General features: G+C 40.4%; 1 protein-coding gene and 1 long non-coding RNA gene across 2 annotated transcripts in view; one reads left to right on the top strand and one right to left on the bottom strand.

The window, feature by feature from the left end:
- Positions 1-3,329: 3,329 nt before the first annotated feature.
- LOC133621046 (uncharacterized) lies at positions 3,330-20,461 on the bottom strand. Its single transcript, XR_009817598.1, has 3 exons — positions 20,358-20,461; positions 7,795-7,934; positions 3,330-4,121 (listed from the first exon to the last, which is right to left on the bottom strand). It is a non-coding gene; the product is annotated as an uncharacterized lncRNA (long non-coding RNA).
- The window catches only part of ada (adenosine deaminase), a 34,343-nt gene continuing 15,900 nt past the window's right edge, over positions 7,157-25,599 (top strand). Inside the window, exons 1-5 of the mRNA XM_061982814.2 lie at positions 7,157-7,384; positions 9,442-9,503; positions 20,382-20,504; positions 23,647-23,790; positions 23,878-23,993. Coding sequence (XP_061838798.1) covers positions 7,274-7,384; positions 9,442-9,503; positions 20,382-20,504; positions 23,647-23,790; positions 23,878-23,993 — 556 coding nt within the window. The 5' untranslated portion in view covers positions 7,157-7,273. The remainder of the gene's footprint in view (positions 7,385-9,441; positions 9,504-20,381; positions 20,505-23,646; positions 23,791-23,877; positions 23,994-25,599) is intronic.

The following is a 25,599-nucleotide window of genomic DNA, read 5'->3' on the forward strand; positions in this document are numbered from 1 at the left end:
ACCAAAAGTGTAAAACAGAAGTAGATAAACAACCCAATAACAACCTCAAATCACTCCTTTCAACTCTCAAAAAGCAATGCAATAAATTGAGAAATAAGTCAACTAACCTGACTAAATCCTTTAAAAAAAATTACATTAACGACAAAATAGAGGAAAACACAAATAAGCCACGTGAGCTCTGGAAAATTCTCAACAAGTAGCTTCCCGGGTGCAGCCAAAAACTTAAAACCAGACTCACCAACATCAGCATCAAGGTGGGTGACTCCCTCATTGCAGACAAAATGGAGGTAGCAAGCAGACTTAACGCCTTTTTCACCAGCATAGCCGCAACTCTTGTCAACAAGCTCTCCCGCCACTCTGGTCGCTTTGGTGTAGAACACATTAAGGCCTTCTACAGAAAGCTAGGAGTATCCAACAATGATTTCAAATTAGAAATGGTCTCAGCGGATGAGGTGCTTAAAAAATTGAGCGCACTCCACCCAAACAAGGCCACCGGCCTTGAAAATATCTCCTCCAGATTCCTCAGGGACTCTGCCTCCATCATTGCCCCAATCATCACGCACATAATAAACCTCTCAATTTCACAAGGCCAAGTACCAAACAATTTTAAGATAGCAAGAGTAACTCCCCTCTCTAAAAAAGGAAGCAAATCGGAACCTGGCAACTACCGACCTGTTTCTATTCTCAGTTCCATTTCGAAAGTAATGGAAAAAATAGTTTATGAACATGGTTACCTTGCCACCAATAAACTCATGTACAAATTCCAATCCGGCTTCAGAACTAACCACTCCACTGACATGCCTTCTCTATCTGACCGACCACATCAAACATGAGGTGGACGCGGGCAAATACTGGGGCATGGTCATGCTGGACCTTCAGAAGGCCTTTGACACCGTTAACCACGCTATACTGTTGGATAAGCTCAGAGCAATCGAATTTGACAAAACCTCATCGAGCTGGATGCAATCTTACTTGGAGGGAAGGGAACAGGTGGTAGAGGTGAACGGCACCGTGTCCCCCCGCCCCCCCTCTCAGTGAGCTGTGGAGTCCCCCAAGGCAGTATATTGGGGCCTTTACTGTTCCTAGTATACATAAACGACTTGTCATCAGCATGCAACTGTGAATTGTTCTTGTTTGCGGATGACTCAGCCCTGCTGGTATCAGACAAGGACAAGTCACAGGTGGAGAAAATCCTCAGTGCTGAACTCTGTAGAACTTGCACCTGGCTCGCTGACAACAAGCTATCCATACACTTGGGTAAAACAGAATCCATCCTGTTTGGGTCCCACATAAATCTTAAGAAAGTCAATGACTTCACTATAAAAGTGGGTGACATTGTTATCACCAGGAAGGATGAGGTCACCTACCTAGGTTCCATTCTAGAGGCTAATCTTTCCTGTGATAAAATGGCAACCACGGTAATCAAAAAGGTCAACCAACGAACGAGATTTCTCTATAGAATCTCCTCTCTGGTCAACAAAAGCACCATGAAGATTTTGGCGGGAACTCTCATTCAACCCTTTTTCGATTACGCATGCACCTCCTGGTACCCTAGCACCTCCAAAACCCTCAAATCTAGACTCCAAACATCCCAGGACAAGCTAGTCAGATTACTTCTAGACCTCCACCCCAGATCTCACCTCACTCCTACCCACTTTGGAGAAGTGGGTAGGAGTGAAAACCGCAATAAAAGTACACCTCCAGGCAACTTCAACCCTAAACTAACGCCCTCCCCGGATTGTTGTTAATAATCAAACGTAAACAATCAAATGCAGATATTTTTCTTATGCCTTCTGATCTCTCTATCTCTCTGTATGTCCACTACTTGCTGTACATATCCTATCAAGTCAGACCTACACTGTTTCAATATCCATTTCTCTGTTCTCAATTGTTGATGACTGATGATAACAACCAACCCCCCCCCCCCCCCCCTCCACACCCCGAATTGTAAATAATGTAAATAATTCAATGTATACACCCTGATGATTATCTTGTGTGATGACTGTATTATGATGATAGTATATATCTGTGTCATGAATCAATTTAAGTGGACCCCGACTTAAACAAGTTGCTCTGCAGAGCCTTCCAGTCTGAGGCACTGCAGGCTCCAGTCCAGACAGAGATGCAGTTGGTCAGTAGGCTCTCTATAGTGCCTCTGTAGAATGTTGACTAAAATGGTTTGTTCCTTAAATATACATTATAACAGTCATTATTATGCTGTTCCTAGCTGTTTGGGCAGCAGACTCTGCCAAACAGGGGCGTATTTAGGTTTGAAAAAGATTTGATGCTTAGCCCAGATGAGCAATGAATTTTTTAGCATGTGCAGAAGTAATGGTGCATTTTTATCCTCAACATTCTCATTGTGCCCACTTTAGAGGGGAACTGCACATTTTGGGAAATTTTGCCTATCATTTACAGTCCCTATGTAAAACATGTACACTATGTCTTTCTCTGCTTTGTGCTATCTAAATCATAAAAAATCGCTAGCAAGAGCAGCTAACAATTCAGGTAGGGAATTCAATCTATTCTGCTTATAAAGTCCAGTATTTTTTTATGCACATGCTGTAAGTGTGTAATGTAGTAACAGGCACATTCATTATAACATGTAATATTTACCGTATTTTGGTCATCTTAAGCATTGCTGGAACTTTTTTAGGGGGCGCATTGATTTCACACAGCGCACGTTTGCTATTTCCTTCAACAACTACTAATCGCAAATGATAGCGACTTTGAGACAAAGGATGAGCCAGAAACTTCTATTTTCACTCTAAATATACAGAGGATGAGCTACAACTTTTAGAAGATGAAAGGCTAAGCATCATGTAGCAGTCGTGCTTAGTGCATAACAAGAAATACAAACTACAAACACAATAAATCTGTGAAATGTCTGCTGTCAATGGGACCTATGGGATGTTTATATATTTCAGCAGATGTTCCCCATTTAGACGATGAATTCATTTAACCCTGATTCCTCAGGTAACAAAAAGGTGGGAGCAAACAAGCATCTTGATGTGCATTCCTAGCGATGTCTTTGGGTCTAAGTTGAATGGCAAAGTTGACCAACTTCTCGGCTGACTACAACAATATACTATACAAGTGAGAGGCATGATTTTTAATCTAGCAGAGACTTCTACCAACTCAGAGGCGATAGTATGTCAACACCTGTAGGTGCCATGCTCCTAAAAGTAGTTCCTCTGCATTAGTTGTTACAATAACAATGTTGCTAATCCAACTCATGTATCCGTTTTCTACCACTTGTCCCTTTTGCGGTCGCAAGTGTGGCTGGAACCTATCCTAGCTGCATTCGGGCTGAAGGCGGTGTACACCCTGGACACTTGGTTAATATGGAGGTCATCGCATGTAAGAGAAGTATTGTTGGTGGATTTTGAATGTTTTTAGAGGGCTTTGTAGGCTGAATAAGTGAATCCCTTTAACTACTGTACATTGTTAACTATCTTGACTAGCCGTATTTTACAATTTAGGCTGCACAAAAAAAACTAAGATATGTGTCCTTGTCTAAAATAAGGATTGCAAATGATAGGGAAAAAATAGAAACAAGTGCAGTTCCCATTTAAAGCAGACAAAAAGCACTGGATTATACTTACAAAAGAAGCAAAATTGTCAAGATCCTTCATAACCATTTTGGTTTTGTTGTCAACATCCTGTGCTTAGAAGCACTTCCTGTCCTGGTGCGCTTGTTTTATCAGTATTTCCTATTTGCTCTCTGTGTTTTGAAACACTTTTACTTTCTGTTCCATGGACTGCCATCACACCTGATTCTCATTATTCAGTTCTATTTAGTGCTACATGGGTTCCTTCTTCAGGGATAGATCATTGTACTTTCTAGATTGTTGCTTAGTGTTTGTTCCCTGCTTCTTGTGACAATTAAATTAGTTTTACTTGCATTCCACCTGCTATCTCTGCATCCTTGGGGTCACGCTGCAGTCATAGTGGATCTAACATAATAGTGTAAGAGTCCAGTACATAGTGGGGCCAGCAGGAGATCATCTTTAGTGGAGACAGGTCAGCAGCGCTGAGACGTCCCCAACTGATGCACAGATGAGTGGTCCACCCTGGGTCCCGACTTTGAACAGCTCGCGCCTCATCTGTGGTCACCGAATCTGTGCAGAGCAGAAAATAAACAGCAGATTTCTCTATAGAATCTCCTCTCTGGTCAACAAAAGCACCATGAAGATTCTGGCGGGAACTCTCGTTCAACCCTTTTTCGATTACGCATGCACCTCCTGGTACCCTAGCACCTCCAAAACCCTCAAATCTAGACTCCAAACATCCCAGAACAAGCTAGTCAGATTACTTCTAGACCTCCACCCCAGATCACACCTCACTCCTACCCACTTCTCCAAAGTGGGCTGGCTCAGGGTGGAGGACAGAGTAAAACAACTTGCACTGAGCCTTGTCTATAAAATCCGCTACACCTCCCTGATACCGAAGTACATGTCAAACTACTTCCTTAACGTAAATGACCGCCATAACCACAACACCAGGGGGACCTCCACTAACCACGTTAAACCCAGATTCCGATCTAACAAAGGTCTTAACTCATTCTCTTTCTATGCCACATCAATGTGGAATGCACTCCCAACAGGTGTAAAAGAAAGGGCATCTCTATCCTCCTTCAAAACCGCACTAAAAGAACACCTCCAGGCAACTTCAACCCTAAACTAACACCCTCCCTTCCTCATCATACCTCCTCGGATTGTAAATAACCAAATGTAAACAATCAAATGTAGTCACTTTTTCTTATAATTTCTGATCTCTCTCTCTGTGTCCAATACTTGCTGTACATATGTACCAAGTCAGACCTACACTGTTCCAATGTCAATTTCTCTGATGATGCAATTGTTGATGACTGAAGTGTTGATTCCAACCAAACTTAACCCCCCCCCCCCCCCCCAACCCCCCCTTAAAGTCACATCTTAAGTGCACAGGAAGCCAGTGCAGGTGAGCCAGTATAGGCGTAATATGATCAAACTTTCTTGTTCTTGTCAAAAGTCTAGCAGCCGCATTTTGTACCAACTGTAATCTTTTAATGCTAGACATAGGGAGAACCGAAATGAATACGTTACAGTAATCGAGATGAGACGTAACGAACGCATGAATAATGATCTCAGCGTCGCTAGTGGACAAAATGGAACACATTTTAGCGATATGAAAGAAGGCCGTTTTAGTAACACTCTTAATGTGTGACTCAAACGAGAGAGTTGGGTCGAAGATAATACCCAGATTCTTTACCGAGACACCTTGAGTAATTGTTTGGTTGTCAAATGTTAAGGTGGTATTATTAAATAGGTGTCGGTGTTTAGCAGGACCGATAATCAGCATTTCCGTTTTCTTAGCGTTGAGTTGCAAATAGTTAGCGGACATCCATTGTTTTGTCATGTCTTTTGATCATGTTTTGTTTGGCTATGTTCTGTTTGGGTTTTGGACTCGTTTAGTTTCTGTTTACGCTCCATTGTTTCAGTTACCATGCCGACCCATTAGTTTTCACCTGTCATGTGTTCGGACTCACACACCTGTTGTCTATCACGTCACTATTATTTAAGCCATAGTTGCCAGGTAGTCGACCTGGCGTCATCACTCTGTGTACTCTGTTTGTGCTCTGCCCATGCCATAGTCCTGGATTTAATAGTTCATGCTGCTCTGCTCTTTTCTGACCAAGTAAGTTTTTGTTTTATTCGTGTCACAGTAAGTGTTTTTGTTTCGTACCCATAGTCTGCCTAAGCGCAAGTTTTGTTTCCTTAGTCAAGTTGTGTCTCCGCCTTGTGCGCGCCTTTGTTTGCCTTTTTTTAGTGACAAGATTAAACATGTATTTACCTTCACGCCATGTCTGGTCTAGTTCCTTTGCATTCCGGGAAAACAATCCACGCCGTATACTACACCTAAGTCCAAGTCTTGACATGTTTAATTTCATTAAGACACGCTTCCAGCTGACTACAATCTGGGGGTCTCTGCTGGAGCTGTTGTCTCCGTGACCCGATTCCGGATAAGCGGTTGAAGATGGATGGATGGATGGGACTTAAACAGATACCAAACACATAAACACCAATTAATAAGAAAAGTTGGTTTTATACCCGACTCTGGATTCAAAAGTAAATTCAGGCCTTTTCAGAAAACATCCAGGGGCTTGAGCCCAAGTAGCCACCATCTAACGCTGCCCCTGCTGCCCAACACACAAGAAACACACTTTAACAATAATAACACACGTTTGTTAACGAGCACTGTTTCACAGTTAGAGTGTCCGCCCTGAGACCGGTAGGTCGTGAGTTCAAACCCCTGCCGAGTCATACCAAAGACTATATAGGCCATTGGTTCTTTGTTTTATTTTTGCAAAAATATATATATATATATTTTTTTATATTGCTCTTTTTATCTTTGGTATGAACATTATTATGTCAACTTGAAGTTATTGTTTTTTTTTGTTTTTTGTTGTTGCTATTTTTGTATTACAACATTATATTATTGATCATGTTGTACTGCATTGTAATCTTTTGTTTTGTGATTGTGTGATGTTTTTTGCCTGGACCCCAGGAAGAATAGTCTCCACTACGGTGTAGACTAATGGGGATCCTTAAAAAACTAAACTAAACTATAAAATGGGACCCCTTACCTCCCTGCCTGACACTCAGCATCAAGGGTTGGAATTGGGGGTTAAATCACCAAAAATGATTTTCGGGCGCGGCCACCGCTGCGGCCCACTGCTCCCCTCACCGCCCAGGGGGTAATCAAGTGTGATGGGTCAAACGCAGAGGATAATTTCGCCACACCTAGTGTGTGTGTGTGACAATCATGGGCACTTTAACTCTGGGTGTATATAACGATGGTTAAAATCAGGCACTTTGAAGCTTTTTTTAGGGATATTGCGTGATGGGTACAATTTTGAAAAAAACTTCCAAAAATAAAACAAGCCACTGGGAACTGATTTTTAATGGTTTTAACCCTTCTGAAATTGTGATAATGTTCCCCTTTAATGTATTATAACCGTGATGAAAAGAGTCCAAAATAAAAATGCACACTTGAGCACCATCTCCTGGATCTAGGGACGCACTTGCCCCACTTGTAGTCGCTTAAATGTCCTACTCGGGTTTAAGATAATTAGGCTCATCACATGACGTCACAAAGCTGGTGCAGTTAATCCGTCCACGGCCATAGAGACGCAGAAAAGGCGTTTCCATTCAATCGCGTGTATATGTGCTACAGTGCGTTGTGTACGTAGCGGCAGTGTGCGGTATTGTGTGAAGGCGTGTCAGTGGGAATGCTTATATTAGCGAGTCGCGCTGCATTGCGCCTCTGCGCCCCACTGCTCCACTACTCCGCTAACATGTCTCAGCTGTGTGCCCGGCAGGACGCGTTCACCAAGCCCAAGGTACGTCAAGTCACCCCAAGATGACGTCTGAGAGCGCAGAGGACCTCTGCGAGGCGCGCTTTTTTCCTGCCTTTTTTATTTTTTACGCACGATGTCAAACAACTCGAATGTCTAGAAAATGAAACAATACGCTCTTTCTTCCGTTTCATTGTAATTACAAAGAAGAACACAGCCGCATCTCTTAACTGTCATCACACTTTTCATTTAGCAAACGAACTCGTTTTTATGTTCAACGTGTGTTTCAATAGTAACTATTCATGTAGAGTTGTGTTATTCATATTTGATACTTGTAGGGACATTACAACTACAACTGTAATGTTTTGTGTTTCCTGCTACTGTACTTTCACTGCACATGTGCCCTTTGGAGTGGGTCAACTGCGCATGCCCAGGGCAAGTGTAAAACGACAAACCTGCTGGGGACGCGCAGGGGCAAGCAGAGTTAAACTCATTAAAAATAAATTGCTGCGGTCCTTGGTACACCGTCCATTCTTGGTGCTGTCATCCTATTACAAGATGGTCTCAGAGCTGCCACTGCTGTAGGTTTGTGGAGCTGGAACACAAGAATAATCATAATATAATTCATTTTATTTACAATCAAAAGAAGAAGAAAAAAGATCATTATCACGCAAGCATATACGGCATGATAATAACACAACCAAACTGTAAAAGTGTAAATCAACAAAAGGAACGAGAACACTGGAGATGTTTAGTCTAGTATTAAAAAAACAACGGGAGAACACAATGTGGGATGACAAACACGTCAATTTTGCTACACAATGAGGCAAAATGATATAAACAACTCACAGCAGGCCCGGCCCTAACCAATCTGGCGCCCTAGGCAAGATTTTAGGTGGCGCCCCCCCCCCCCCCCCCCCCCCCCACATCGGCAGTGAAGTGTATATACTCACAAGAAACCGAATAGCTTTGTCTTTGACCTTTTTTTTTTTTACTTACAATTATACCTAATATATAAAGGGGTGGAAAAGTGACTATTACCTGCAGGGCAAACATTAGCTAACCAGAAGGCAATAACAATGTAAACAAAAAACACCTGCTTAAAATATCTAATACAAATGTCCCAGAGGAATGTAGGGAGTACTGTAATTACCTAACGTTACATTATTATTTTCCATAAAAATTTAGCCCCCTCCACAATATTAACCCGACGTTAAAACAGAACTAGCTATTTATTGATTAGCAATTGCCGAATCATGTAACATTAGCTTAATGCTAAAAAGCCAGCTACTATCACATTCTGTGACAGACAAATAATTTCATGTAGGCTAACATTACCTACCTGCTACCTCTGTCTTTTCTCGTTTCTCCTCCTCTTCTTTTCCCTTTTTTCTTCCCTGGGCACCTGACAGTTTTGGCCGTTTTGACATCTTGTGTTGATTTTTTGATGTGGGGACGTCCAAAAAGAGTCAAGATACGGGAAGAGAGGGGGCGCACCGTGCGGGGGGGGGTTGTAACAAATAATATTTCTATTAAATAGGCTTTACTTTGCATTTTAATTAACGTGGGATTATTTTTTTGTATTTAGAAATAATAGTACCACCTTTTTTTCTCTTTTTTTTTTTTTTTCTCTCCAACATTTGTGGCACTTGCGTGGCGCCCCCTGATGGACGGCGCCCTTAGCATTTGCCTATACGGCCTATGCCACGGGCCGGCCCTGACTCACAGTATTATAATATGCAGTTGCACATCACTGCAGACTACAGCATCAGTAAAAATACATATCTGAGCATTGTTATCAATGAGAGGGACACACTGCTTGTATTGGATCTCATTAGATTGAGTACCCTTTGAACTTAAACGTCTGTCCTTGTCACCTGTTGTGATGAATTTGAGCACTCAGCATACAGAAAGGACAACTGTCCTCCCTGACTCCTCCCTTGCTCAAATGACTTCTTCACCACTTCTTTCTTGCACATCTACTGTAGTCAACCATCAAAATACTTCTGAGTAACAACTTTTCGGACACTGTAATAAAAATATTTATTACTATTTGTTATTTACAAGCTTATTCAATTGTATTGTGTTTGTCTTGTCCACAGATCGAGCTCCATGTTCACCTTGACGGAGCTATCCGGGTGGAAACAATTCTCGATGTTGCCAGGTAAATTAATTAAATGCTTAAATTTCTTTAAACTAGTCAGTTAAATTACCTAACATAACAAATTCATTTCAGAAAGTGTTTATCTTCAACTTATGCTATGGCTATACGCTGATACGTTGATGATATTCATTGAATTAAAGAAATAAATAATCAAAAACATGATAGAGCGTGCAGCCAAATTGGCAAAGCAGTTTAAGTGTGTCACTGCAAGTCTGCACCATACTGAAGCAGAATGATGTTAACATAAAATCTAAACGTTGGTCATTTACTCATTAAAATATGGAGAATCTGCTGATGGTGTGTTTGAATAAGAATAATCTTGAAGGAGTTAATGTATAAGTCCACACTCCAAAGTAAATGCTGTACATTATTAAAATACATCAAGGATGGGCAAACTACGGCCTTTGGGGCCACATCCGGCCCATTGGTCTTTTTAATCCGGCCCGCCAAATTTTAGAACAAAATTAGGCAAATATCTGTTGTGAGAATTGCCACAACAAAACTGATACTAGACGTTGACGCATTGGCAAAAAAGGGTGATAAACAACACTGCTGCCACTGAAGGAGAATGTAAGTGTTAACCCTGTGATACCATTTTTGTTGTTTCTTTGAAGTTCTGATATGACATTTTTAAAAATACAAACGTTTGTAGATGTCTAACCCATGTTTGGAAAGTCTACTACTCTTAATTCCAACAGATATATGCTTTGAAATGCATCATGTGTTCGGCTGGCCCGTCTTGTCAAATTTCAAAAGCCAATGTGGCTCCTGTGTACTTCATAAAACTACCGTAGTATAATGTATTGTTTTTATTAGGGCTGTAAAGTGGTAAAAATTTTTAAATCAGATTATTCACGCTCTTGAATTGTGATTCATCATGATTAATCACAGGTTATTACTCACTTGCATGATTACAATTTGCTTTAGAAAAGACCCTAATATTTGGACACAAATACAATTTTGTTGTCAGAATGTAATCCAGGGATGTTTTTCAACATTTCACTTAACTGCAAGTCATTGATTTGCTCCAGAGTCGGGTATAAAGAGAGTATGACCAACTCGGTTTCAGGCAATCTCCTCAATGATTGGTCAAAAGGCACTCACATGACTATAGAGCAGGGGTGGGCAATTAATTTTTACCGGGGGCCGCATGAGCAACCCGAGCACTGCTGGAGGGCCACATCGACAATATTTCAATTAAATTTTGCTCAATATTATTTTTGATATACCATAAGATAAATAATAATAATACTAATAATAATTAATAATAATACTTTCATTTAACCTAACTTAACTTTATACAAAAGCAGATTGCTTTTGATGGTTTTATTTTTAACACTGTCTTATACTACACTTCCTGATGTATAATACAATGCAAAAATGTCAATTTCTGCACAGGGTTAATTTAAAGTTTATCCTGCATCCTCTTTAAAAGTCCAACATTTTTCCCCGTCAAATTTGGACAACCATCTGTTGTCACACCTGCCAGCTTGTCCCATTTCAGTCCTAACATGTCCAAACACGCATTTACCTATGTGAACAAGTCATTACCTGTGGTTGTCCCTTTTAATTGACTGCATGGCTGCCAGCTCCTCCGTGATTTGAAAGTCAGCAGTTATCCCACGTAAGAAGATGAGCAGCTGGGCGGTGTCACGTACATAACAGCTCTCATCCAAAGCCAGCGAAAAACAGTCAAAGTCGGCCGTTCTGTTCTTCAGCTGAAGCTCCAAGTTTCCGGACATATTAGTGCAACAGAGTCCAATAAGCACTCCTTAATAAACTCCGTCAGAAAACGCCTTACTTTTTCTGGCGATTTTGGGAGAAATGACGAAACTTGTCCTGACGGCTGCATTCTGGGGTTGTGAAATATGGCAAAAAGTCCTTGTTGGGTTTGCCGTTTTACCATCAACGCATCAGCCTCCCTTGCGCGCTCTTCATCGGACAGATTCCGGTATTTTTCCTCGTGCTTCGTCATGTAGTGGCGATTCAAATTATATTCTTTAAACACAGCAAGCTGTGTACCACAAATTAAGCACACGGTTTTACCTTTATTTTCTGTAAATAAATACTTTGCAGCAATGTTCCCTCTAATTGTTCATGTGTGTGAGCAAACACAAAAACTCCCTGAGCATTCAGTGGAGCACATGTGAGCAACATCACACGTGGCAATACCAGCAGCACACCTGTCTCAAACCAATCTTTTATAATAACACTCAAATGAGAGGAGTCATTTTCATGAGATTATTTTGTAATATTAGTGATTTGGCCCACTTGTATTGAAAATAAAGGAAATCTTGTTTTTCATAAGCTATGGATTAGTATTGTACAATATGTCTGGGTGGGGGTCCTGCTTTGGAAATCATTTGTAACGCTTTCAGAGATCACATTTGGTTCCCCTTAAACATCCTCATGTTGCACAATGAAATGTAAGCATAGGATGAAGTATGCATTCCTGTAACTTTCGCTAGTAACAGCATTCCATGAGTAATATAAATAAATTAACATTAATAATAAATGACAGTAGAACAGCGGTTCTTAACCTTGTTGGAGGTACCGAACCCCACCAGTTTCATATGCGCATTCACTGAACCCTTCTTTAGTGAAAAATAAAATGTTTTTTTCAATTCAAGAAAAAGTTATATATTTTTTTACTAGTGCACAAAATGAACCGTGCATGAACATCACCTTGTTCAAAGAACAAAACCAACACAGTGCATGAACTCACAACAAATTACACACCTTACACACATTAACATGAATTGATTAACGTGCACCCCGACTTAAACAAGTTGAAAAACGTATTCGGGTGCTACCATTTAGTGGTCAATTGTACGGAATATGTACTGTACTGTATAAACTGTACTGTTTCATATAATGTATTCTCTTCCTTTGCAATCTGCTAGTAAAAGTTTCAATCGATCAATCAAACAACCTGCAAATCAGATGGAAAATTAGAGGGAACATTGTTTGGGGGTATCCATAATACGCCGATAGGGAGAAGTTTTTATTTACACGATAAGTCGGATGTGTCTTTAACTCCGTGGCGGAGGCTCCGCCGAACCCCTGAGGCCGACTCACCGAACCCCTAGGGTTCGATCGAACCCACGTTAAGAACCACTGCAGTAGAATAAGCACACGTATGACTGAGGAGTCATAGTGTAACTTTGTGTGGTGTTTGAGTTGTCCGACTTTTTGTGTGACCATAAACGCACCAGTGGCTTAGTGGTATGCGTGTTGGTGACAGATGACAAGTTGCTTTTGGCCAAAATGACTAGTTTTTCGATAGAGAAGTTTTTTACTCATGTTTTTGTTGTGGTTATGGCCGAATATAACCAGTTTTGCTCAATAAAGTGATCGATATAATTCCTGTCCTCGAAGCATCTCGATAGACGTTACAATAATTGAACGGTGTTCAATTGAACGGTGTTGACGAACACCGTTCGGGCCGCTTGTTGTCACTGTCACTCAGAGTTGCATTGCAAAATTACACAGAATAAATGTGTTTATTTTGTTTAGAATTCAGATGGGAATTGATTTGGTGCGCGGCATATATTTGCTGTGCGCAAAGGACGCTTGAGCAGTGCGCAATTGCGCAGGCGCGCACCTTAGAGGGAACGTTGCTTGGCAGTCCATGTCTTGTTGAAAACACGGCATTCGTCATCAACTTTTCTCTTTTTAGCGTCTCGGGTGTAAACCGTGCATCACTTGTCGCTGTGCACCTTCACTGACAGGTTACACCCGGACATACGTTCATAAATAACACTTTTCAAAATAAAAGCAGCACAGTTGTATTGCGCGCACGACACAGATGTTTTTTAAACTTTATTTTGTAATTTGTGATTGCAGCTGTTCACATTCACTCACGCGCATACGTCCACACGGAAGTAATACAAATAACGCTTTTCAAAACAAAAGCAGCACCATTGTATTGCACACTCGACATAGATACTTTTTAAAATTAATTTTGTAATTTATGATTGGCCTCACGCGGGCCAGACAGTGACGCACAAAGGACCGGATGTGGCCCGCGGGCCGCAGAATGCCCAGGTCTGCTATAGAGCACCATGACTGCTACTAATTTGGAGCTGATGCAATGTGTTCATGGCGCTTCTTTGTTACTTTTTCGACGTGTAAAAATGCCCTGTTGATCAGCATGGGGTTGCTCCACCCACGACAATTGTAAAAAGCTTTTACCGGAAAGAAGACAAGTATGGGAAGTGAAGGTTCACGAACAACACAGCGACTTCTGCGAGGTAAACACACAACACAACATCTGCGTTTTTTCCAGGAGAAAACCCACAGAAGCTAATATAAATAATAACAGAAGAAATTTATGAATTTAAGAGAAAATAAAACGACTCTGTAAAACTAAAATAATGCAAGGCGGTAACAGTAGAAGAGAAAGTCAAACACAAATACAAATAGACAGACACTGAAAGAATAAAATAAATAAAATCTTGGTTGTACTAATAGATTATAAAAATACCTAGAAATCTCATAAAAATATACAACATAAAGTGTCTAGAAATACGTCAATAATGAATAAAGCAAAGTATGTTCTGGACCAAAAATCACTCCATATCCTCTAAAGCTTGCCAGTGTCACCATACTGTATGTAAATTATTGTGCAGAAATATGGGTAAATAAGTACAAAAGTACACTTATTCACTTATCATGTTACAAAAAAAAAAGATCAACTATAATAATACATGATGAGTGATACATAGACTGATTACGAATACATTGGAGGCAACCACCACAGTTGACATACTTCACACAAAAGTCACAATTTGTCTGTGATTTTTGATCCAAAAGTAATGAAGATTTTGGCAAAATGAGGGTAATAAATTATTTTTTTGGTCGTCCTGTGTATTTTTTTTTACGTTATTTGAGATGTCGAGTGCGCTTTAGAGTGCCTGCTGGTCACTAAACACTGCAGGAATGTAGCAGCAGAGTGCATTAAATGCGGCTGCAAAATCATAATTTCATAAAATAAAAGCATGTTTTATTGTAAGTTTATGAGCTGAAGTATGTTTGGAAGTCGAAATAGACATATTATTTTTGGTTTATTTCGTCAGAAAAAGACAGCCGCACACATCCTTGGTAGCAGTCATGACGCCTGTTGTTTAGTTGGCCATACTCTATTTATACACGACTCTGATTTGCTCAAAACTTGGTGACAATAAATATAGTAAGAATTAAATGCACATTTTCAAAGTATTTGCTATAACATAGCAAACAAGGTACAGATAGTAAACACACCATTTAACAACATTACATAGTGCACCATTTACATCTGCATGTTGTTTGAAGGGGAACTGCACTTTTTTGGGAATTTTGCCCATCGTTCACAATCATTATAAAAATCATGACAACGACTGTATTTTAAAGAACAAAGTCCACCAGTTACTACATTACATATATATATATATATATATATATATATATATATATATATGTATATATATATATATATATATATATATATATATATATATATATATATATATATATATATATATATAAAGTTAAAGTTAAAGTTAAAGTACCAATGATTGTCACACACACACTAGGTGTGGCGAAATTATTCTCTGCATTTGACCCATCACCCTTGATCACCCCCTGGGAGGTGAGGGGAGCAGTGGGCAGCAGCGGTGGCCGCGCCCGGGAATCATTTTTGGTGATTTAACCCCCAATTCCAACCCTTGATCCTGAGTGTCAAGCAGGGAGGTAATGGGTCCCATTTTTATAGTCTTTGGTATGACTCGGCCGGGATTTGAACTCACGACCTACCGATCTCAGGGCGGACACTCTAACCACTAGGCCACTGAGTAGGCCCTGTATATATATATATATACAGGGCCGGCCCGTGGCATAGGCCGTATAGGCAAATGCTAAGGGCGCCGTCCATCAGGGGGCGCCACGCCAGTGCCACAAATATTGGAGAAAAAAAAAAAAAAAAAAAGTTGGTACTATTATTTCTAAATACAAAAAATAATCCATCCATCCATCCATTTTCTACCGCTTATTCCCTAATCCCACGTTAATTAAAATGGAAAGTAAAGCCTATTTAATAGAAATATTATTCGTAACAACATTACGCCCCCCCCTGCCCCCGCACGGTGCGCCCCCTCCCTTCCCGTATCATGACTCTTTTTGGACGTCACCACATCAAAAAATCAACACAAGATGTCAAAACGGCCAAAACTGTCAGGTGCCCAGGGAAGAAAAAAGAGAAAAGAAGAGGAGGAGAAACGAGAAAAGACAGAGGTAGCAGGTAGGTAACGTTAGCCTACATGAAATTATTTGTCTGTTACAGAATGTGAAGTAACCTGGCTTTTTAGCATTAAGCTAATGTTACATGATTCGGCAATTGCTAATCAATAAATAGCTAGTTCTGTTTTAACGTCGGGTTAATATTGTGGAGGGGGCTAAATTGTTATGGAAAATAATAATGTAACGTTAGGTAATTACAGTACTCCCACCTTACATTCCTTAGGGACATTTGTATTAGATCTTTTAAGCAGGTGTTTTTTGTTTACATTGTTATTGCCTTTTGGTTAGCTAATGTTTGCCCTGCAGGTAATAGTCACTTTTCCACCCCTTTATATATTAGGTATAGTTGTGAGTAAAAAAAAGGTCAAAGACAAAGCTATTCGGTTTCTTGTGAGTATATACACTTCACTGCCGATGTGGGGGGGCGCCACCTAAAATCTTGCCTAGGGCGCCACATTGGTTAGGGCCGGGCCTGTATATATATATATATATATATATGTATACAGTATACCCCGACTTAAACAAGTTGAAAACTTATTCGGGTGTTACCATTTAGTGGTCAATTGTACGGAATATGTACTGTACTGTGTAAACTGTACTGTTTCATATAATGTATTCTCTTCCCGTGCAATCTACTAATAAAAGTTTCAATCAATCAATCAATGTATATAATATTATATATATATATAGATATAATATTATATATGTATATATATACATATAGTATATATATATATATATATATATATATATATATATATATATATATATATATATATATACTGTATATGTATATATACAGGTAAAAGCCAGTAAATTAGAATATTTTGAAAAACTTGATTTATTTCAGTAATTGCATTCAAAAGGTGTAACTTGTACATTATATTTATTCATTGCACACAGACTGATGCATTCAAATGTTTATTTCATTTAATTTTGATGATTTGAAGTGGCAACAAATGAAAATCCAAAATTCCGTGTGTCACAAAATTAGAATATTACTTAAGGCTAATACAAAAAAGGGATTTTTAGAAATGTTGGCCAACTGAAAAGTATGAAAATGAAAAATATGAGCATGTACAATACTCAATACTTGGTTGGAGCTCCTTTTGCCTCAATTACTGCGTTAATGCGGCGTGGCATGGAGTCGATGAGTTTCTGGCACTGCTCAGGTGTTATGAGAGCCCAGGTTGCTCTGATAGTGGCCTTCAACTCTTCTGCGTTTTTGGGTCTGGCATTCTGCATCTTCCTTTTCACAATACCCCACAGATTTTCTATGGGGCTAAGGTCAGGGGAGTTGGCGGGCCAATTTAGAACAGAAATACCATGGTCCGTAAACCAGGCACGGGTAGATTTTGCGCTGTGTGCAGGCGCCAAGTCCTGTTGGAACTTGAAATCTCCATCTCCATAGAGCAGGTCAGCAGCAGGAAGCATGAAGTGCTCTAAAACTTGCTGGTAGACGGCTGCGTTGACCCTGGATCTCAGGAAACAGAGTGGACCGACACCAGCAGATGACATGGCACCCCAAACCATCACTGATGGTGGAAACTTTACACTAGACTTCAGGCAACGTGGATCCTGTGCCTCTCCTGTCTTCCTCCAGACTCTGGGACCTCGATTTCCAAAGGAAATGCAAAATTTGCATGGTTGGGTGATGGTTTGGGGTGCCATGTCATCTGCTGGTGTCGGTCCACTCTGTTTCCTGAGATCCAGGGTCAACGCAGCCGTCTACCAGCAAGTTTTAGAGCACTTCATGCTTCCTGCTGCTGACCTGCTCTATGGAGATGGAGATTTCAAGTTCCAACAGGACTTGGCGCCTGCACACAGCGCAAAATCTACCCGTGCCTGGTTTACGGAGCATGGTATTTCTGTTCTAAATTGGCCCGCCAACTCCCCTGACCTTAGCCCCATAGAAAATCTGTGGGGTATTGTGAAAAGGAAGATGCAGAATGCCAGACCCAAAAACGCAGAAGAGTTGAAGGCCACTATCAGAGCAACCTGGGCTCTCATAACACCTGAGCAGTGCCAGAAACTCATCGACTCCATGCCACGCCGCATTAACGCAGTAATTGAGGCAAAAGGAGCTCCAACCAAGTATTGAGTATTGTACATGCTCATATTTTTCATTTTCATACTTTTCAGTTGGCCAACATTTCTAAAAATCCCTTTTTTGTATTAGCCTTAAGTAATATTCTAATTTTGTGACACACGGAATTTTGGATTTTCATTTGTTGCCACTTCAAATCATCAAAATTAAATGAAATAAACATTTGAATGCATCAGTCTGTGTGCAATGAATAAATATAATGTACAAGTTACACCTTTTGAATGCAATTACTGAAATAAATCAAGTTTTTCAAAATATTCTAATTTACTGGCTTTTACCTGTATATATATATATATATATATATATATATATATAAAAATAAAATATATATATATATATATATATATATATATATATATATATATATATATATATATATATATATATATATATATATATATATATATATATATATATAAAACCTCAATGAGGTGTTAGGAAAGTGTCTGCTTTATAGGCAGAATAGAGTGACTCCCATAGGCTCTATTATAAGTGGACTTTTGATCACATTTATTTACTGTTTAAAATGTACAAAAAAATAAAAACCATATGTTCTTGTCTTACATAATGGTAGAGAATCATAGGCAATTTTTTTTTAAAGTGCAATTCCCCTTTCCACATATGTAAGCCAGTTTTAATTTTGTTGGCGCAGTTTAATGTAATGTGTAGCGCTAGTAATACGAAGGTCCTGAGTAGTCGTGAGTTCAATCCCGGCCTCGGGATCTTTCTGTGTGGAGTTTGCATGTTCTCCCCGTGACTGCGTGGGTTCCCTTTGGGTACTCCGGCTTCCTCCCACCTCCAAAGACATGCACCAGGGGATACGTTGATTGGCAACACTAAATTGGTCCTAGTGTGTGAATGTGAGTGTGAATGTTGTCTGTCTATCTGTGTTGGCCCTGCGATGAGGTGGCGACTTGTCCAGGGTGTACCCCGCCTTCCACCCGATTGTAGCTGAGATAGGCTCCAGCGCGACCCCGAAGGGAATAAGCGGTAGAAAATGGATGGATGGATGGATAGTTTGTGTGTTTGTGTGTGTGTGTGTGTGTGTACCCTTAGCTTATGGACCCTTTCAGATGACAGTGTTGATCTCTTTTTTTGGTACAATACTATCAGCTGTGTTGATATTAATGACATCTTTTTGCAGCACTTTGTCTTCACCGATGTTAAGTAGCGTACATGTGCTTGCTGTCTATTTAGTGAAGGTTGTGTATGACTTATCTGTGATACTTTTGTTGACAACATTGACGCGGGTAAACTCCACCAGCGTTGAAGTTGTTTATCGTTCTTTGCGTAGTCAAGTTGGTGTCGATGTAGCACTCACGCTAGCGTCATCCTCACGTATGTGCTTTGCTTTAAGATGCTATTTTAAACTTGTGCGCTGATGATGAGAAAGTTTGTCACTGCAATGCCAACAAATGACCTCAGTTTAATCTAAAATTCCATTGGAGTGTGTTGTGACATTGGCCGCCTCTCATCACTCATCTTTGCACCGTGTCACAATAAGCGCCAACTTCCGGGTTTACGTGCGGCCATAACAAATAGTGTGATTAATCTCGATTAATTTACGATAACGCAAAATCTTTTTAAATTAATCACATGCGTTAATGCGGTAACGTTGGCAGTCCTAGTTTTTCTACTTCTATCTAAAAGTTAGGTTTTCTTTTTAAAAGGCATGTTAAATGTTAAAATTGTGCATTTTTCGAGGGCTATAAACCAATTAAATTGATTTCAATTAATTTCAATAGGCGACTTTGACTTGAGATACAAGTGTTTTCAATTAAGAACTTCTTCACAGAACCAATTGTGAACGAAGATATTACTGTAGTATAAAAAATAATCCAAAAACAGTGCATTAAATCACTGAATGTAGAGACACCTCATTAAAAACACAATAGAAAGGAAAAACATTGAGTCAAACTTTGACCTCACCTGCCTCACCATGTTTTATCACATACTGTATTGTGTGATAGCATCCACAATGGGGTTGGGACTGAGATTGCTTTAAAAAAGTACACAAAGTCCCTAATATCGTCTTTAATGAGAATCCCTGAACTAGTTAAGTTATAATTGGGGCACATAGATTGCTAACAATGACAATTCACACACAATTTAGTAACTTTATGGTGTAACCTGATTTGTAAAACAACACTTGGCTGAGAAAAATTTACAACCTGTTGAAAATTAAAAGTAAATAATCAGCGGCTGTCTGTTGGTTTATGATAGTAGTAACTGAACAGTAATCATTAAAAACACACATGCATTATTAGGTGGAAATGAGGCTCTAAATCTAATTCAGTTATTGCTCTCTCAAGTCCTGATTGGTGGATACTTGAGCATTTTGAAATGTTTCAACTTTATGATTTGATGTTCTACTAATTATTTAATTCTACACATGTTTATAATGGTGTGGCTGAATGGACGTCATCGTAGGACAGCAAAACAATATGACCCACAGGCATTAATAAAGTCACCTGAATCTTGCCTTGTCTCTCCAGGAGACGCGGCATCGCTCTGACGGTCAACACGGTGGAGGAGCTGAGGCAGATTATTATTGTCCAAAAGCCGACCAATCTTACAGAGTTCCTGGGGAAGTTTGCGGAGTACATGCACGTTGTTGCGTAAGTGGTTACAAGTCGCCTGTGTTGATAAAGCTTCATAATGAGTCATTTCCTCTGTGTGCGGTGTGTATGTGCTCAAGAGTCAGGGTCCACCTCTTTAGTGTGTGTAGTGTGGGTCAAACTTAACTCATTTCGATTGTTATTGTGCATGTGCTTCCATAAATCTTTTTTTCAACAGGGCTGTTCTGGAGACCCAGTGACAGCTGGAATATAAGATGTGGGAAGAGGGTTTAGTTGAAATGAAATACAGGACATGGTCTGCAGCATCTGATTAATTCAGTCACCATGGCAACCAGAGACGTGGGATCACCACATTTCAGGGCTTAATTGTTCACAAAACGATGAAAGCTCACAACAATACAATGTTGCCATGTTGAATGGAACCCTGTGTGTGGAGACTCCTGAGCCTCAGTATGGTTGGGATAATAATATAGGGAACATGCTAGTTGAGTGTAGCTCATGGAGAAATGCTGTGTGAGCTCGTGGATGTTGTGTCAGAGTGCGTTTGGGCCCTCATTGAGAGAACGCAGTGCAAATGCTGGAAGCTTTGTTGCTCTTTGTCATGTGACGTGACATCATTACTGTAAGAGTGTAAAGGAAATGTAAACTGTGTCTTTCCTCAATACTAAATAATAGGGTGTGTACTTTTGTCAAGCAGGTTGAAATGGCTAAGGCTTGCTCTTTATAATCTTTGGTTTTCCAACTTGCATTTGGTACTAGAATGATATCACTAATAGATGTTCATGTTATCAGCACTTTAAGGCACCTGTACTTATATTATTTTTGACGGCGTCTCATCAAGACACATTGGATTAAATCAGTGGTGTCCAAACCCTTTCCACTGAGAGCCGCACACTGAAAATTAAAGGCCTACTGAAACCCACTACTACCGACCAGGCAGTCTGATAGTTTATATATCAATGATGAAATCTTAACATTGCAACACATGCCAATACGGCCGGGTTAACTTATAAAGTGCAATTTTAAACTTCCGGTTGAAAACGTCTAGGTATGATGACGTATGCGCGTGACGTCAGTAGTTGAATCAGACATTTTGGAATAGGTCGGTCGCCAGCTTAAATCGTCTTTTTTCATCGCTAAATTCCACAGTATTCTGGACATCTGTGTTGGTGAATCTTTTGCAATTTGTTTAATGAACAATGGAGACTGCAAAGAAGAAACCTGTAGGTGCGATCGGTGTATTAGCGTCTGGCTACAGCAACACAACCAGGAGGACTTTGACTTGGATAGCAGACGCGCTATCCGACGCTAGCCGCCGACTGCATCGATGATCGGGTGAAGTCCTTCGTCGCGCCGTCGATCGCTGGAACGCAGGTGAGCACTGGTGTTGATGAGCAGATGAGAGCTGGCGTAGGTGGAGAGCTAATGTTATTAGCATAGATCTATCGAGGTCCCGTAGCTAAGTTAGCTTCAATGGCGTCGTTAGCTAGGCTTCGTCAGGCGGTACAGCATTAACCGTGTGGTTACAGGTCCAGAGTTTGGTAGTATTGTTGATATTCTGTCTATCCTTCTAGTCAGGGGCTTATTTCTTTTGTTTCTATCTGCAGTTAAGCACAATGCTATCACGTTAGCTCCGTAGCTAAAGTGCTTCGCTGATGTATTGTCGTGGAGATACAAGTCACTGTGAATGTCCATTTTGCGTTCTCGACTCTCATTTTCAAGAGGATATAGTATCCGAGGTGGTTTAAAATACAAATCCGTGATCCACAATAGAAAAAAGAGAGAGTGTGGAATCCAATGAGCCCTTGTACCTAAGTTACGGTCAGAGCGAAAAAAGATACGTCCTGCACTGCACTCTAGTCCTTCACTCTCACGTTTTTCATCCACAAATCTTTCATCCTCGCTCAAATTAATGGGGTAATCGTCGCTTTCTCGGTTCGAATCGCTCTCGCTGCTGGTGTAAACAATGGGGAAATGTGAGGAGACTTTCAACTTGTGATGTCACGCTACTTCCGGTACAGACAAGGCTTTTTTTTATCAGCGACCAAAAGTTGCAAACTTTATCGTCGATGTTCTCTACTAAATCCTTTCAGCAAAAATATGGCAATATCGTGAAATGATCAAGTATGACACATAGAATGGATCTGCTATCCCCGTTTAAATAAAAACATTTCATTTCAGTAGGCCTTTAAAGGATGTGTGGGCCATATTGATATATTTTAGTTTTCAAGCCAATACAATATATAGATTTTTTTAAGAAAAAGTCTGCATGGCAGCTTTGCGTTATTAGTAGGGATGCATGATAAATATCTAACAGATATTTACTGTGCCGATATAAGGAATTATGACATCCTACCAATAAGTCAAATAACATTAAAATAAATTACCCGGACTGTACTGAAGGTGGGTTGAATCAGGCGCTCCTGTTTTCCTGCTCGTCTGTTGTAAAATCCCCCTGAGCTGATTGTGAACAAACATGGCGTTGATCGTGTAGGACTTCTTCATTGTTTCATGAAATACATTTGCACCAAATGTTATGCAAACATTCCACAAAGAGGAAAAAACAACACATCTAACCTTATCAGCCACCTGAAACGCTATCGTTGCTCCGACGGTATTTTGAAAGCCTACAAAGACGCCTGCTATTAAAGAAAACATAGCCGCAAAGGAAGGGGTGCACTAACTACAGTTAAATCATCATTACAAATTAATAGTTATAAATGAGGCAATTGGTTATCGGTATCGGACTTGGAAAGCAGAAAGCAATTTGCATCAGTATCAGCTTGAAAAAAATATTCATAATGCATTCCATTTTTTAGGGGCAACATTTCAACATTTTTTTCATTACTTTAAACCTATTAGCTCTGTTGTTAGATAATACATTCACAATTCCCTAATTTTCCCTCACAAAAATAACCAATCATTTTGTGTGTAAAGAACATGTTCACATTTTGTATTTAATTGAATGTACTGTAAATAATCATTAAAAATCATTGCATCCAATATTGCATTCAAGAACCTGGTAGGTATGAACAGAAGATAGATGAGGAGTTTAAACAGACAAACTCCTCTAACAACTCATTGCATTTCAAAAGTAGTAGCTGGTGAGGGTTTTTGAGTCAATGTGATAAGATTATCAGCACCAAAGGGCAAAGTGGTTTATTAGTTGTTTTTTTTCCAGTGGAGACCGAGATGCCATAAAGAGGATAGCATATGAGTTTGTGGAGGATAAAGCAAAAGAAGGAGTGATTTACGTGGAGGTCAGATACAGCCCGCACTTGCTAGCCAATACTAAGGTGGAGCCCATCCCATGGAACCAGGAAGAGTATGTACTAACTTCAACCACATTATCACAGAGTTGACATCAGAGCTAACTGTATGTTTTTTTTCCCACTATTGCTCTTCAACACAGGGGCAACGTGAGCCCAGATGAGGTGGTACGACTTGTCAACGAGGGCCTCAGCGAGGGGGAGAGGGCCTTCAATGTCAAAGCCAGGTCCATTCTATGCTGCATGCGCCACATGCCAAGTAATGAACTGCTCACGCGCCCGTCAGCCCAAAAAGCCTTGTAAGATAAGGCTCTCTACTGCAATGATTAGATAATACGCAGGAGCACCACACAGATCAAAATTCAGAAATATATAATATTGCTCAGCTCAAAATAATTCAGTGGCAAAATACTAACTTCTAAAAAATTAATGGTTTTTTTTCTGGAAGCTAACTCCCTCTATTCCTGAACAGCTTTATACAAAAGGGTAAACTATGTCAAAACATGCATCCCTTGTGCATTACCTGTGCTATCATCTTTCTGACAAATACAGTGCATCCGGAAAGTATTCAGAGTGCTTCACTTTTTCCACATTTTGTTACGTCACAGCCTTTTCCTAAAATGGAATAAATCCATTTTTGCCTTCAAAATTCTACACACAATACAATGTGATTTTTTTAAATAATATTTTAAAAATGAAAATGTATTCAATATAAAAATCATATGTACGTATTCACCGCCTTTGCTCAATACTTTGTTGATGCACCTTTGGCAGCAATTACAGCCTCAAGTCTTTTTGAAAAAGATGCCACAATCTCAGGCAGCACGGTGGTAGAGGGGTTAGTGCGTCTGCCTCACAATACGACGGTCCTGAGTAGTCCTGGGTTCAATCTCGGGCTCGGGATCTTTCTGTGTGGAGTTTGCATGTTCTCCCTGTGACTGCGTGGGTTCCCTAAGGGTACTCCGGCTTCCTCCCACCACCAAAGACATGCACCTGGGGATAGGTTGATTGGCAACACTAAATTGACCCTAGTGTGTGAATGTGAGTGTGAATGTTGTCTGTCTATCTGTGTTGGCCCTGCGATGAGGTGGCGACTTGTCCAGGGTGTACCCCGCCTTACGCCCGATTGTAGCTGAGATAGGCTCCAGCGCCCCCCCGCGACTCCGAAGGGAATAAGCGGTAGAAAATGGATGGATGGATGGACGGATGGATGGATGCCACAATCTCGGCACACTTATCTTTGGGCAGTTTGTCCATTCCTCTTTGCAGCGCTTCTCAACCTCAATCGGGTTGGATGGGAAGCGTTGGTTTTCTTCCAGGATGTTGCTGTACATTGCTGAATTCATTATAGTCTAGTCAGGGAGATGACCAAGAACTTGATGTGTCACTCTGTGAGAGCTACAATATTCCTCTGTAGGGAGGAGAACCTTACAGAATGACAACCATCTCTGCAGCAATCTACCTATCAGCATACTTGCCAACCCTCCCGATTTTCCCGGGAGACTCCCGAATTTCAGTGCCCCTCCCGAAAATCTCCCGGGGCAACCATTCTCACGAATTTCTCCCGATTTCCACACGGACAACAATATTGGGGGTGTGCCTTAAAGGCACTGCCTTTAGCGTCCTCTACAACCTGTCGTCACGTCAAACAAGAATGACAAACACATTTCGGGAGAACATGCACCGTAACACAACATAATAACAACAGAACAAATACCCAGAACCCCTTGCAGCACTAACTCTTCCGGGACGCTACAATATACACCCCCGCTATTACCAACCCCCCCCCCCCTACCCCGCCTCCCCCACCCATTTCCCGAATTCGGAGGTCTCAAGGTTGGCAAGTATGCCTATCAGGCCTGTAT

This window comes from Nerophis lumbriciformis, linkage group LG01 (genome assembly GCF_033978685.3).
Source record: "Nerophis lumbriciformis linkage group LG01, RoL_Nlum_v2.1, whole genome shotgun sequence".
Lineage (NCBI taxonomy): Eukaryota > Metazoa > Chordata > Actinopteri > Syngnathiformes > Syngnathidae > Nerophis > Nerophis lumbriciformis.